Raw genomic sequence first — 15,303 nt, forward strand, 5'->3', positions numbered from 1 at the left:
AAAAAATAGTAAAATAGAATCTTCTCTCTCATAAAAATAAGAATAAATTATCATATTAAATTATTTCACATTTAATATTATCCAATTATGTTTCGACTTTTATTTTAGAATTGTCCTTATAAAAAGATATAATATAAACCGATTTAATATCATAGTATAATAAATCGTTTTAAACTGATTTACCATACGAATACGTTACCAGGTAAATCGTTGTTCTTAAAAACGATTTAGTAGGGTGAGGGGAGTTGCTTGTAATTCCAATTTCTAAAACCGATTTACTAGGAATATCATATATGTATAATTTGGTTTCTATTAAACCAATTAGGAACACCTCCATATAAATAAGTGAAACCACATTGTGTATGATATGCTTATGATTTTAAAATGTCTGATAAAATTTCTTATTACTAGTTTATTATAAAAAAAATCAAGAAAAAAACGAGAAAAAATTAAATTCAGTAGCAAAAATCCACTTAATGTCTTCGTTCGCCCATCTATTGATTTTAAAAAATTACAAAATACTATACTACAAAAGTTTGAGATTTGTGGAATAAAGCTAGTGAAAAAATTGTCTACAAGATTCTTATTGCTATCTGTAAGAATTTTACGAAGTATAATTCTTTTGTAATAGGAAATGATGATGACTCTAAGTGTTATTTCACTATCACATGAATTTTTCTAGAGTAAAGGTGCCTCAGTTGTATGCGAAGCTTGGAAATGTGGTTGGGAGTATTACAAAAACTTATACACGCTTTTCGTTTTAATATAATGCCTTTTAAGTGCTCTTATATAAAATTATTTTGAACCAGGGGAAAAGGTAACATTTGATGCACTCTGACGAAAGAATTCGCTACTCAGTTGGTGAAACATATGGATCAACAACCAACCACTGAGTATATACTCATCTTGGAATTTACAAAATTCAATCTATATAAAGGTAAAAATAATAATCAATAAAAAGGACGTGGTCAGCACTGTCGCGTGATCTCCATCAGCCACAGCGACTTCAATTCACCAACCATCAGCATTGTCGTGCGACCTTCATCAACCACAACGAGTCGACGTTGTAGAGCGCGAGGATGCGGTCTCCGATGAGAGCTGGACTTCGACGAGGACTAGACTCCGTGACTTCGCAAGAAGATTGGAGGAGAATTTCATCCATTGGTGGTTGTTGTCGCCAAAGAACCAGAGGGCGGGGAGTTTGCTGAGGATGATCACCAATGACTTCAACACCTAGTTTTACAATTGTTGAGTCTGCAGCGGAATTTTAACTTCTAATAGCTACAAAGTAATATGAAATTGAACACTAATCACAATAATGCACTCGCTATATAATTACTAAAGAGAAAAAGAAATAATAATAATAATAATAATAATAATAATAATAATAATATGAAAAGAAGATGTGAATGTAGTTGTTATTGTTGATGATGATTGAATTGAAATTCTACAAACGTTTATATAGTGGTTATATGCTATAATTTCAACGGATAGAAATAAAAATTTCCTATAATAACCCTTAGCCTTCCTTTTCTTTCTCTCTCCCTCACAATTCTCCACCTCGTTCACAATTTGAAATCTACGCAAATTTTGGACGATCAAAGAATGGTATTCGTATTCGGTTGCATCATTGACAATGACTGCCTAACATAAAACAATATTGAGCAATTTCAAACAGTGTTAGAACTTGCTTCCTGACACCACTTTAGTCAACATGTCAGCGGGATTTTCATCCGTGTGTACTTTTACAAGAGAAATGTCACCTCTCTTTTAATTTTTATGCCTAATATTTTTCGTGCAGCAGCCAAGTCTTTTGTTTCAAATTCTTTACCAAGTTGAACCTTTAACATATCTATTTCTACCTTGCTCTTAGAGGCAATAAGCATGTCATCCACATACAATAGAAGATAGATATAATCACCTCCAGGAAGCTTACGAATGTATACACAACAATCATAATTACTTCTGGAAAAATCTTGTTTTAACATAAAGGAGTCAAATCGCTTATACCATTGCCGAGGAGATTGTTTCAATCCATATAGCGATTTCCTCAAGCGACATACCTGACTTTCTTTACCCTCAACCTTGAAATCCTCAGGTTGATACATGTAGATTTCTTCCTCTAAGTCACCGTGCAAGAATGCAGTCTTTACGTCTAGTTGTTCCAACTCAAGATCACCATGAGCGACAAGACTTAAAAGCACCCGTATGGAAGTGTGTTTCACCACTAGAGAAAATATCTCATTGTAATCAACACCTTCTTTCTGTGCAAATCCCTTTGCTGTTAACCTAGCTTTGAATCTTGTACCATCTGACTTAGTAGGATCTTCTTTTCTTTTATACACCCACTTACAACCAATTGCAGTCTTTTCCACGGGCAATGGGACCAGATCCCATGTCTTGTTCTTATGAAGAGATTGCATCTCTTCCTCCATAGCGACCAACCAACTCTCTCTATCTTTGTCTTTGATAGCATGTTTGAAGGTGACCGACTCATCATCCTCCACTGAGAGTGCATAATCTACCAAGTTTAGCTGCCCATAATGTCTCAAAGGCTTGTCTGACCCAAACTTCTGAACAAATTTATAATTCCTTTTTGGCCTAGTAGATGCCAAAAAATCCTGCTACTGCTGTTGTAATACATGTGCATTTTCTCGCTGAATTTTCTCATGATCAAGTTCATCCTCTGCATCATCTCGAGTAGCATTAGGATGCTCCACCTGAACATTATTAGAGTCTATTTGTTGGTATTTAGACTCTATCTCCACCACTTGAGTATTTAAAGTTTTTCCAACATCACCATCATCTGGCACCACATCTTTAGACAAAGCTACCATAGATCGTTCATCAAAGGTAACATCCTTGTTAATTACAAACTTAGAATCATTTACACTCCAAAGGCGATAGCCTTGAACCCCTCTTGGATATCCCAAAAAGATTGCCTTCTTAGCTCTATCATCAAGCTTATTATCTTTGACATGATAATAGGTTGTGCATCCAAAGACTCTGAGTTTCTCGTAATCTGCATGTTCACCTGACCATACCTTATAAGGTGTGTCTCCATCTAGAGAAGAATGTGGGGATCGATTCACTATGTAGCAAGCTGTAGCAACCGATTCTGCCCACTATTCTCTGCCTAACCCGGAATTAGAGCGCATACACCTTGCCTTCTCAAGTAGCGTACGATTCAGTCGTTCGGCGACTCCATTCTGTTGTGGTATTTTTCTAACTGTCCAGTGTCTTGTAATGCCTTCTCGGTCACAGAACTCCTTGAAAGCCCCATCCATGTACTCTGTGCCATTATCAGATCGTAGAGTTTTTAACTTCCTATCCGTTCGATTTTCAACCATTGCTCTCCATCGCTTAAAAGTACCGAATACCTCATTCTTATGTTTGAGGAAGTAAATCCAAACATACCTGGAATAATCATCAACAAAAGTAACAAAATACCTGGAACCACCCTTGGAAGTAACTTTAGCCGGGCCCCAAACATCAGTATGCACATAGTCTAACAACCCTCTGCTTTTATGCTTGCTTGTAGAAAACTTCACCCTATGTGCCTTTCCATACACACAATGTTCACAAAATTCCATTTGTGGTTTCTTCATATTCTTCAGCAAACCTTGTCCACAAAGCAATGATAGACCTTTCTCTGACATATGTCTAAGCCGCATGTGCCATATTCTCGTGCAATCTGTTTGATCTCTACTTCCACCGATTCCAACTGCTAACTCACCTATAACCGTTGTCCCCAAAAGAGAATAAAGATTACCGTGACGAACTCCTTTCATCACTACCAAAGAACCACGAACAACTTTCAGTACCCCATTTTCCGCAACTATTTTGCAACCATTTTTCTCCAACAAACCTATGGAGATCAGATTTTTCCGCAAGTCTGGAATATGTCTCACATCTTTTAAGGTTCTTACGACACCATCATGCATCTTGATTCTTACAGTACCCAACCCCACAGTTTTACAAGCATGATCATTGCCCATTAAAACTGTGCCACCATTTATGCTTTCATAGGTAGTAAACCACTTCTATTTGGACACATATGGTGAGACTGAATCAAGAATCCACTTATCGAAGATTTCATAAGATTGTTCTGTCACAGAGTAATAATCTTCCTCATCATTTGAGACGTAGCTTGCTTCTTGCTTTTCTTTTGGGTTGTCGTTGTTTTGTTTCTTGAAAGTTATCTTCTTATTTGGACAATTTGCTTTGAAATGTCCAGCCTCACCACATTTAAAGCATGTTCTCTCCGCGTGAGGTCTAGATTTTGGCCTAGACTTTCCACGCTTATTACCTTTTCCTCTTTCATTAGTCCTTCCTCTAGCCGCGAACAATCCTTGTGCTTGATCATTATACTCTCTTCCATTTGAAGATGACATTACACTTGTAGCAACCTTACATAGATCATCTGCTAAAAGTGATGCCCTCGTCTCATCCATGGTCAGAGTGTCACCCACCAGCATCAATGTCTGTACCAGATTTTCATAGGACTTCGCTAATGAAAGTAACAATATGAGTGCCTGGTCTTCATCATCAACCTTCACATCTATATCCTTTAAGTTTGATATGATCCTATCAAACTTATTGATATATTCTCGGATTGAGGTGCCTTCCTCCATCTTGCATGTATACAATTTGGATTATAAGTAGATCCTATTAGTTAGAGTCTTTGTCATGAAGTTACTCTCTAACTTTAACCAGACGCCTGCTGCAGTTGCTTCTTCGTTCACCAAGAAAGCAACATCCCTCTCAAGGCATAAGATTATTGCAGCCCGTGCCTCAAGATCTAATTCTTCCCAATCCTCATCTTCCATTCCTTTCGGCTTTTTCTCTTTTTCCGCTAGTGCCTTGTGTAACTTTTGTGATATAAGCAGATTTTTCATCTGCATCCTCCAATAGGAAAAATCATTTTTTCCATTGAACTTCTCGATTTCATATTTGCCTACTTTGACATTACTACTAGTAGAAGCCATTATATTCAAAATTGAATTTTACCACTCAAATAATGAATAATATAATGTTGGCTCTTGATACCAATTGTTGAGTCTGCAGCGGAATTTTAACTTCTAATAGCTACAAAGTAATATGAAATTGAACACTACTCACAATAATGCACTCGCTATATAATTACTAAAGAGAAAAGGAAATAAAGAAAATGAATAATTGCTAAGGATATGTGAATTCCTTTAATTTTACTTTTTTTTTTGATTGAATACATTTTGATTTCACTCATTTATATAGTTTCCTAACTTCTATAAATAATAAAAGTTAAATTCTAATATAAATTGGTAAAATATGATAAAGAATAATAAAATTTCAAGTACTGGTAGGGAGCCAATGGCCTAAGCGTACAATATGTACAATGGATTAAATTTTTGGTCCATGAATAAAATGAACATCACCCATACTATCCAGAATAACCATCCGATACCAGGATAATAAACATCTCATGTCATAAAACCACTTATTCCAAAAACTTAAGTTGGTTTTGGAGTTCACCAAGAATTGAACTTTTGACCTTTCGGATCTAGAACTCTAATACCATATCATGAAACCACTCATCCTAAAAGTATAACCTGACAGAACAATGTAACATTAATGGTCATATCTCTAATACTTCCTAAACTTTCATTGTACACATTGTACGTGTTGAGTCTGCAGCGAAATTTTGACTTCTAATAGCTACAAAGTAATATGAAATTGAACACTACTCACAATAATGCACTCGCTATATAATTACTAAAGAGAAAAGGAAATAAAATAAAATAATAATAATAATAATAATAATAATATGAAAAGAAGATGTGAATGTAGTTGTTATTGTTGATGATGATTGAATTGAAATTCTACAAACGTTTATATAGTGGTTATATGCTATAATTTCAACGGATAGAAATAAAACTTTCCTATAATAACTCTTAGCCTTCCTTTTCTTAGCCTTCCTTTTCTTTCTCTCTCCCTCACAACAATGGTACCCTTCAGAAACTTCATCTCTTTTCTCATTTTCTGTTACCCCTTCATCATTGTTGCTGGTGCTGTTGTTGTTGTTGGAGAATGTGAAAAGGAGAATAGATGAAATGGTGGACTTGCATCTTGCGGATTGAATTTGTGGTCTTGGATCTGTTTCTTCTGCGATGATGTGGTTGCACCGGTAATTTGGGATTTTCAGATAATTTTTTAGTGTTTAGATAATTTTGTTGTGCAGAACCCATATTTTATGAATACAAATGATAATTTCCTTTTTCTATGGATAGATGTGTCAGCTTTTTTAACTTTCGTGGGTAGAAATGATAATTTACTCTTTTTTCTATTGAATATTTGACTAAGCATAATTTGAGTCGTTTATTGTATATTGTATAGTTGGTACTTAATTTCCTTATTCCCTTTTTCTTCTCTACCTGTGTGGTTAACAAAGCCTCAACACATTGAAGGAAATTAAAAAAAAATTAAAAAATTAACATTTTTATTAATATTAACCATTATTTAATAAATCACATCCTACTCAACAAATTTAGCATACAAACTGCAACAAAAATGTGAAAAACACAAAAGGAATTGGCTTGCTCTTTGAAAGCAAGCTTTTCGAGCATGCAATTTGGATGTGATGCATCAATTGAAAGACTAAAATCCGATGTGGAGAAGTCAAATAGCCTTCTTGAGTATGGTGAACTCCCGTAAGAAGAGTTTCGAGCAATAAACTTACAGAGTTTCTTGCACTCGAAGGCCTGCAAATGAGTTCACAAGTTTGAGTTTTACAATTCAAAATTATCTAAGCTCAAACAGTTTCAGTGAATATATATACTTTCATGAACAATTAATATGAAGTATAAAATGAATTTTTCCAGTGATATCAATGTTCAACAATGATATAAGCTACCTTGCACTACTCTTTCTAGCATTACTCATGGCAGTTACATGGGCAGCCTCTTGCATCCTGATAAGCTTGGCATAAACTCCATTTTCGCCTTTGGCAAAAAGCTCATCATGAGTTCCGATTTTCTTGCTGAAGTACTGCAACAAGGTCAGCTTTGCGAATCGTGGAAAGGCGATGTGCAATCACAAGTGTTGTTCTACCAATCATAAACCTATCAACTGCTTCTTGCACTAGCTTTTCTGACTTGGAGTCTAACGCACTTGTCGCCTCATCTAGGAGAAGAATTTCCGGGTTCATTATTTTGAGATAAATCATTATTTCTGTTATCCAATTTCATTTTCATTTCTTTTAGCCATATATTTTACTTAAAACTTCTAGAATTGGACTAGCAATGATGGTAACAACCCATGTTTGTATGCTAGTGTTAGATCTTAAATCAAATAATGTGATTCTTTTCACATTGCACAACCACCACAACCACAAACATGCATTTACTTGTTATTGTTTCTTTGAGACAAAATACAAAAATCTTTTTTTACCTAAACAGACACTTCAAAAATGGATGAAGCATTGGCTAACCTGTGTTTCATAACCTTCTGGAAGTTTGATAATGAAAGAACGAGCATTGGCTACTCTTAAAGCTTCTTCTTAAGAGTATGTTTTTTCTCATTGTTGTCACAAACAAAGCCGGTTCTTGACTCACTAGTCCTATTTGCTACCTCAACCATTTTAGCATCAAACTCTTAACATCATTCCCATCTAGCAAAACTTGTCTTACACACAATTTCTTCAATTAATTAGTGTCACATAACATACCATACCATATCATATGGCCTTTAATTAATACGCATAACTTCAGTTCCAGAATTTTTAATGTAATATCCTACCATACAGAGTTTTACGCTTAAGTTCGTAAATCAAAGGTGGTGGAGTATTATGACCTCTAAAAGTAAAAATGCGTACATAAGCATATATGAAAAGAAGTTTAACTAGGAGTCTTAAAAAAAAGTTGAACAAAACAAATAGAAAATGCGTCGCACTTGAAACGGTTAAGCGTAAAAGGGATAGATAACAGCGTATAGTAAAGATAATGTACATAATATATACATGGAGTTCTAAAAAGATACAAGTAGCAAGCTCTTAACTCGACCTGTAAAACAAAGGCAGGCCAGAGTACAGATATAAATATATATAACCCAAATTATATCCAAAAGACAAAAATATAAATCATGTTTCTTCGAATTCAACCTTTAAGAGGGACAAAATATAAGTTATGAACAAAGATGGAAAATATTATTTATATACATATACAAAATACAAAATACAAAATACAAAATCTCCAAATGTAGATATTCGCATCCCAAGAGTCTCTAGCATGCTCAACGAGGTGTCTCACGTCTTGCATATAAAAAACAATGATATATGTATGGAATGAGAACTGAGGGTTCTCAATATAGTAAAGGTGTTCATATAGATAATAAATAATGTCCCGAAAAGCCAAAGGCATTCCAAAACTCTAACAATCCATGTTCGTATCCTAAATTTTTTACTAAACCAGAAATATGGTAATTATATCTAAGGGTTCTAATTTAACTCTTCATTTTCTTTCTCAGCAATCCTCCAAACTCTAGGTGGAACAACCCTTAGCGCCTCCTCCACCCCCCAGAGGGATCTCTCAAAAACAAACACAGGCAAAACAGAAAAGAAAAGCACAAGTATAGATAGCAGTTACAGCAAATAGATCAGGAAGCAATTAATTACAGTTAAGAAATTAGGCAAACCAAAGCATATGCATTCTTCTGCGTACGTGAGAATTTGTAAAAAGACAATTCCACGTATGCATCCACTGTTCGCGTACGTGAGAATAGTGGGCAGAGAAAGAGTCCCGCGTACGCAAGATACATGCCGCAGATGCATGAGTGTAAAAATGACAATGTCGCGTACGCAACCCTCTTCCCTGTACGTGAGTGTGTTGCCAGAGCCCAATACTCGTGTACACGTGAGACTGTCACGTACGCAACCATATCAGTTTTGCCAAAAAGATGTTAAAGTTCAAAAAAATCATTTTTTTACACCAAACTTCTAACGCCAATAATTTTTTCAAAAAAAAATATTTTCAATTTGTTCTTCGAACGTTATAAATTTTTCGGACCAAATTTTTATTCAAAATAAGTTTCACAAGATTTGGGGGTCCGGAAGCCAAGTTATGCCCCGCCGAAATTGGTCAAAAATTCAGTTTTTACCAAAAGCTCAAATACTCTAGTTTTTCAAAATTCTCAATCCAAAACCAACCAAATCACAACTAAAACAACACCAAGCATTCTCGTACATCGCCAAACACTAGTCCTCTACTATCAATCATTTAATCACCTAAATTATCAACTTTTCATTATCAATTCAGCATCATACTCATCACATATGTATATACATACATTAATTTCATCAAATCCAACCATTCAAAATATTCAAGCCTATCATATCGCAGTTAACCTAAGTTTTCACATAATATTATATATTATCTATAAGAAACAAAAACCATACCTTGGCTGATTCTTCCCTAAGCCACAAAACTCCTTGTCCACAAGCTTTCAAGTATCCAATCAACTCAACAAGCTTCAACATGAAATTCAATCTAATTTTATACAATTCACCGAAAATCAATACTAGATTTCACTAAATCAATAATTCATAAGAGTTTAGTAGTTTCTTACCTTATCCACTGAACAATTAGATAAAACCCAAGCTAGTTTAACCTTAAACCATTAAAATACTGAAATTCTCAATACCCATGAACCAAAATCAAGAAAATGAAGGGGGTGGAGAATTGGATGAGAAATTTAAATTTCTTATAATTTTGTTCACAATGGATTTAAAGAGCTCGACAAGGTGGTCGCGTGGCCGCAAACGGTGCGGCAATCGGAGCTCAAAATTGAAAGTTATGAGGAATAGAAGATTGGATTGAAAATGGAGGTTAGGTTTCCTTTGCTCCTTCCCTCAATGCAGCGTGTTTCATGTGTGTTAGGAGGAGAGAAGGTTGAGTCTTGGCTTTTATATATTGGGCTTTGGGCCCAATACGATTTGACCCGTTGGCTCTAATTTCAAATCAGAATATTTAAGATTAATGTTTTAATATGCATTCTAAATATTTTTACTTTTCTAAAATATAAAATTTAATTTCTTAATTTTTTCTACATACTAAATAAGAATGCAACTTTACTTAACCATCACTCAAATCAAGTGATGGAATTGTAGCGGTTGAGTTTACCTTATGAAGAGTCATAGAATCTCTCTACGAGGGACAGAACCGTGCTCCTTCTCGAACATGCTTCTTCTGCCGCCAGCAACGATGAGCACAAGGAAGGTGCGCGACTAAGTGCGAGATAGTAATGAGACGGGAAGCGATGACGATGATTAGTCCCGGGATCTTCTTCTTCTGTCGTTCGGCAACGACGAACACAGGGGGAGCACGCGAGCGCGACTGAGTGTGAGAACCAATGAGTCACAGAGAGAGATGAGAGCTCGAGCTTTAGTGAGACATTGACGAGAGAAAGGGGATAGGGCATAAGGCTGATGAACGAGGTCGTATTAGAAATTTAAAAAAAAAAATTAAGCACGATCCGGTCCAGATTATATAAACCGGCGGGATCAAACCAAACTGAATCTGAAGAATAAATTATTAACCGGTTTTAGAAATTTAGTGATTGATGTTTACCCGCAAATAGTATTTTTGTTTAACTTCTTTGAATTAGAAATATTTTACGTAATATTCATCATGCCACTTAACAGTGAACAATTCTGCGCTTAGAATATGATGAAAAAGAAAAAGATACGAGATCAAGTATACTTTGAAATTTGGACAAATAATTTCCATGAAGTAAGAGCAATTAAAAAAATCACTAGAAGACTAACAAACTAACCAATTATTGCAGTTCATAACCGTCCACGCAGCAGAGTAGAGAAAGAGAAATGGTTACCTTTTATTCTTTTTCCAATAATTTTATAAAAAAAAAAATGGTACATTATATTGCAATACAAAGAAGAAGAGAAAACTATAAACCAAATGATGATTAGATTGAAATGTTCAAACACAATAAGAATTCATCAAAGTTGAACACCACACTGGCTACTTAGCTAGCTTTTAGTTTATTAATCTCAAAGCCAAGGCTTAATATTTCTATCAAAGATGCCTGGTGCATAGGTTGACTTAAAGATCAGAACAAGCAATGGAAATTGCAACCAAATATATAAAGTAACCGGAACAGAGGCAAGCAGAGTCACAGGAATGACGATCCATGATCGATTTTGGAGCATAAGGAAAAGAGAAGCACAAAACGCAGCCATCATGGTTGCAAGAGAGATGAACATGGTGGAAAGGCCTATCATCAGCTTTGTAGGCAGTGAGTTGAGAAAATCATCCTCTGCATAGCGAGAAGTGAGGAGACCCAGAAACATAAGCAGTGAAGTTGTGGAAGAGAAGAGTGACACTGCATCTGATATTATAAACAATAGAAATAGCTTTTTATGCAAGAAAATTGGATATCCCTTGCTTTGGTCATTGCCACCGGGAACAGTGAAAGCAGCAGCAAAAGTGATGGTAGCTACAAGAGCTGCTACAACACCGCAAGAACTAGCTGTTTCTTTGGTCCATTTCTCACCTTCTTTCACCAAATTGGTATGTTGTTCTGTGAACAATGCTCTGGGTGTCAAATTGTTATCGTTTAAACGTTCTCTTATCATAGGTGTTGTGATACTCTCCACTTCCTTAAACCACTGCAATTCTCTTTGCATCTGTAAAAGGGCCCCAGGAATCGGACTAAGTTGTATTGGAAGATTGTAAACGTTTGCTTGACGATACTCCACAGCGAGGGAAAATATGCGCCTCCTTTTTTCATCATGGATCGCATAAAGTGTAAAGTGCACCTTTAATGCTTCCACAATGAATACAGCGTTCCCTCGTTTTGCTGCCTCAAATATCGCATTCCTTATTCCACTTTCTTGTATTTCTTTATCATTTAAAGGAGTCACTCCTCTACATGTAGCACGTAAGAGTGCAAGATATTGTTGGTGACCTAACTTTGCTTCGCGTATTTTCTTAATTCCTGTTGTATGCGTGTCAAAAATCTAAATATTTTCATGTGAAATTTCATATTATTGAAGGAATCTTAAAAAGGATTTCTTATGGTACCTAATAAATTGTCGATATTCCCAACCAATCCGAGCAGTAACCCTACATACACATCATCGTAAAAAAATAATTAGGGGAAAAATGATACAAATGAAAATGCCAAAATTCGAGCAAACGTACAAGCTGAGTTCCATGGCATATATATTTGCTAATTAACAATTACTCTAACAAGAAAATATATTAAGAAACAAAAATTAGGAATTGTTCAAGGAATCTGATGTAATAACTACTATTAGAAGTTTTTTTTTTTTCCTATACAAAGAATTCAACTTTTGGTTCTTTAACGAGTGTATATAAAACTAAAAATCGGTGTAATCACAAATTCTTCGTTGTAGCAATTGACCAAGAAAAGGAGTTGAAGCTGAAAAGTTTCAAAGAGTTTAATTAAAAAGCTAACTTTTTTTAGTGAAATTTTATTAATTCTAAATTAAAATAAAATAACTACTTTCGTAATTTTAGTAGTACTTGGAAGAGAGGGAAAAAAAATAAAAAATTAAATTAAACTAAAATAAAACTTTGACTTACTTTCATACAACCATCTTTTCCAAGATGGGAATTGGCTTTTATCCCCAGCTCCCTGATCACGCATTGCTAATTTTGTCCAATCCCTCACCAAGTCCAGAGTCACATCTAATTAATATGCACGCATCATTTAATTAGCCACATTTAAAAATTGTGTTAAATTACAGCCATTACCAAAAAGGATCAAGATGCAATTGTAATGTGATACTAATTTACCATGAAAACAGGAAAATGCATCCTCTCCATTTTTTTTAACATTTGAGAGAATAAAGTGTGATCTTTTATTTTTAATTTTATAAATGATATCAAAATTAAATAAGAGAGAAAGAGCAATAAAAAGTAAAATCTTATACTGAATACCATCCAGTTTTTTTTCTACTGAAGATGATCTATTCCCTGAAAACAGTCCTCGTATTGCAATATATAACTGTCATATAATTATAATTTAAAATATTTATATTAATAAAATAATAAAATAAGACAAGTTTTAGAGACCGTTTATTTCAGTGAAGATTCAATTAAATTTTGTTGCTTTATATAAAATTTTAATTAAACTAAAATTAAATATTAAAGTGATAAATTTTATAATTAATCTCGAGTTACTATTTATGAAATATAATACATAAACTAATTGTAAGAAATTGACTGATATTCACTAAAAAAAAGTTAGCTCCTTCGTATTATTCTTTAAATTTTACATACTAAATTCTAATATTAAATTCAAAATCTCTAAAAAACAAAAGTTAAAAAATATTTTTACAATAAAAAATTAACTAATATTCCAACAATAATTAAGCCTAATTTCAATGAATATAGAGTTAGGTTACATGATCCAAGATGGAAGGATATTTGAAATGTACACATGAACTCACCACTACCAGCACTCCTTGCATAATTATCTCTGATGCTGTCATTAACTTCCGCAACGAGATTAACAACTTCATCTAGGGCAAATTCATGGGCTAGGTGCACGTGGATCCCTTTATTGTTGTATAAGCAAGTGTAAATGTGAATTTAGTCATACATATAATATAAGCTACTTTCTTTATTTTAATAGTACTTGGAAGAGAGAAAAATAAAATAAAAAATAAAACTTTAACTTACTTTCATACAACCATCTTTTCCAAGATGGTAACTGTATTTGATCTAGTGACGAGGAAGGTGCTTTTGCTAACGTCAACAATAAGTTATCCCCAGCTCCCTGACCCTGATTACGCATTGCTAATCTTGGACAACGCCTCAACAAGTCCACAGCCACATCTAATTAATATGCACGCACCATTTAACTAGCCACATCTAAAAAATGTGTTAAATTATGGCCATTCTTGCAAAGGCATCAAGATGCAATTGTGATATGATACTAATTTACAATGGAAAACTTCCGCCATATAATTACAATTTAAAAACACTCATGTTGATGAAATAAGACAAATTCTAGAGAGAGTAATTTAATTGAGTAAAGAACCAACTAAACTTTGCTACTTTATATAAAATAAGGAAAAGTCTAGGGCCAGCAACTTTTATGTTTTCTGGCCAATACTTAACCATCAAAATAAAAGTGAGTGATTTTCCATCATTAGATGTAATCTCATACCATTAAAAACATTATTGATGGCCAATTGATGATTACAAAACACCAAAATTGCTGGCACCCTAACATTTCTCATAAAATAATATTATTGAATTGAAACCGAAGGGAGGATATTTTTACCAAACATCTTGGAATAGTAGCACCTGACGAGAAGATCAGCGCCATATTTGCCATTTTCAGGGCGCAACACATGAAATGGTGTGACAGAATACAAATAGCGAGCCAGTTCATTGTGGCCCAATTCAACAGCCCATGTCACCGGAATCCAATAATATGGGGTTGGAAGAGTGAGCAACCTATCATGTTTTGCGACGATGCATTTTGCAGCTCAAATGTTAAAATTCTCGTCCTTATTTAAAACAGCAGAACACAACACTGTGTTTGAATCAGTTGCCAGCTCAAGATCCTCCGGTGACATGAGTTGCACTAACTTCTCAACAATGTGCAAATGCCCGAACGTAAGTGCAATATGAAGTGCTCTTCCGCGCCAGTACGTCATCACCTCTGCCCTGATTGCTCCTGTCTCCACCGCCGCCAACTTTAAGGTCTCCTCTAAGTCTCCCCTTCGCACTGCCTCCAGTAATTTTTTCGTATTTGCTTCTGTTTCATCTGTATGTTTGATTCAAAATTTTAAAATATATATAGGCGGACATAAAGAAATATGTATAGATAAAGATATTTATATATATTTTTATTTATAAATGATAACTAATTAATAAATTAAAGTAACCTGGATTCCTTGATGAGCTTCCTTGTGCAGCAGAAACTGGTTTTGGTCTCTCCATGACGGAACGAAAATCTATTTGGTATATTGTCGTCAGCGAGAGCAGGCACCAAATTTGGAGATAGACACTTATACAATCTAGTTTAGCTAATTATATATGCTATCGTCTGTACTATATTATAAGAAATCAGACCAGGACATAATATCTTCTCACCAGAATCGTGTATAATATGTTGCCCTTCTCAAACTCAAAGAACCATTATATTCTATTATTCTATAAGCTTAAAAGTTGTCTAACTTATTAAAAATTAATATTTAATTTTAAAAGTATAAAAATAAATAATTATTAAATATTTAAAATTTATCATAAAAAATAAATTAAGTAAAAGTTA

The 15,303-nt window shown here is 34.4% G+C and overlaps 1 protein-coding gene across 3 annotated transcripts; it reads right to left on the reverse strand.

Moving 5' to 3' along the window:
• LOC107616648 lies at positions 10,942-14,706 on the reverse strand. Of its 3 annotated transcripts, XM_021110438.1 has the most exons (7): positions 14,308-14,706; positions 13,701-13,856; positions 13,469-13,576; positions 12,600-12,704; positions 12,075-12,116; positions 11,545-11,988; positions 10,942-11,307 (listed from the first exon to the last, which is right to left on the reverse strand). In XM_021110438.1, exons 1-7 carry the CDS (start codon positions 14,312-14,314, stop codon positions 11,042-11,044), a joined length of 1,128 nt encoding a protein of 375 aa, XP_020966097.1. In that variant the 5' UTR covers positions 14,315-14,706; the 3' UTR covers positions 10,942-11,041. The 3 variants fall into 3 exon arrangements, with proteins under 3 accessions (XP_020966097.1, XP_020966095.1, XP_020966096.1); XM_021110436.1 differs by having other exon boundaries at positions 10,942-11,988; XM_021110437.1 differs by lacking the exons at positions 12,600-12,704; positions 13,469-13,576 and having other exon boundaries at positions 10,942-11,988.

Source organism: Arachis ipaensis, chromosome B09 (genome assembly GCF_000816755.2).
Source record: "Arachis ipaensis cultivar K30076 chromosome B09, Araip1.1, whole genome shotgun sequence".
NCBI classification, from domain to species: Eukaryota; Viridiplantae; Streptophyta; class Magnoliopsida; order Fabales; family Fabaceae; genus Arachis; species Arachis ipaensis.

What these genes read in the sequence shown, in the direction of transcription:
- LOC107616648 (XM_021110436.1), bottom strand. An exon ending in GAAAAGATGGTTGTATGAAA is followed by an intron (nt 12,117 to 12,599) that starts GTAAGTCAAAGT and finishes ATGTGTATGTAG; the next exon opens with GGTTACTGCTCGGATTGGTT. An exon ending in GAATATCGACAATTTATTAG is followed by an intron (nt 11,989 to 12,074) that starts GTACCATAAGAA and finishes CGCATACAACAG; the next exon opens with GAATTAAGAAAATACGCGAA.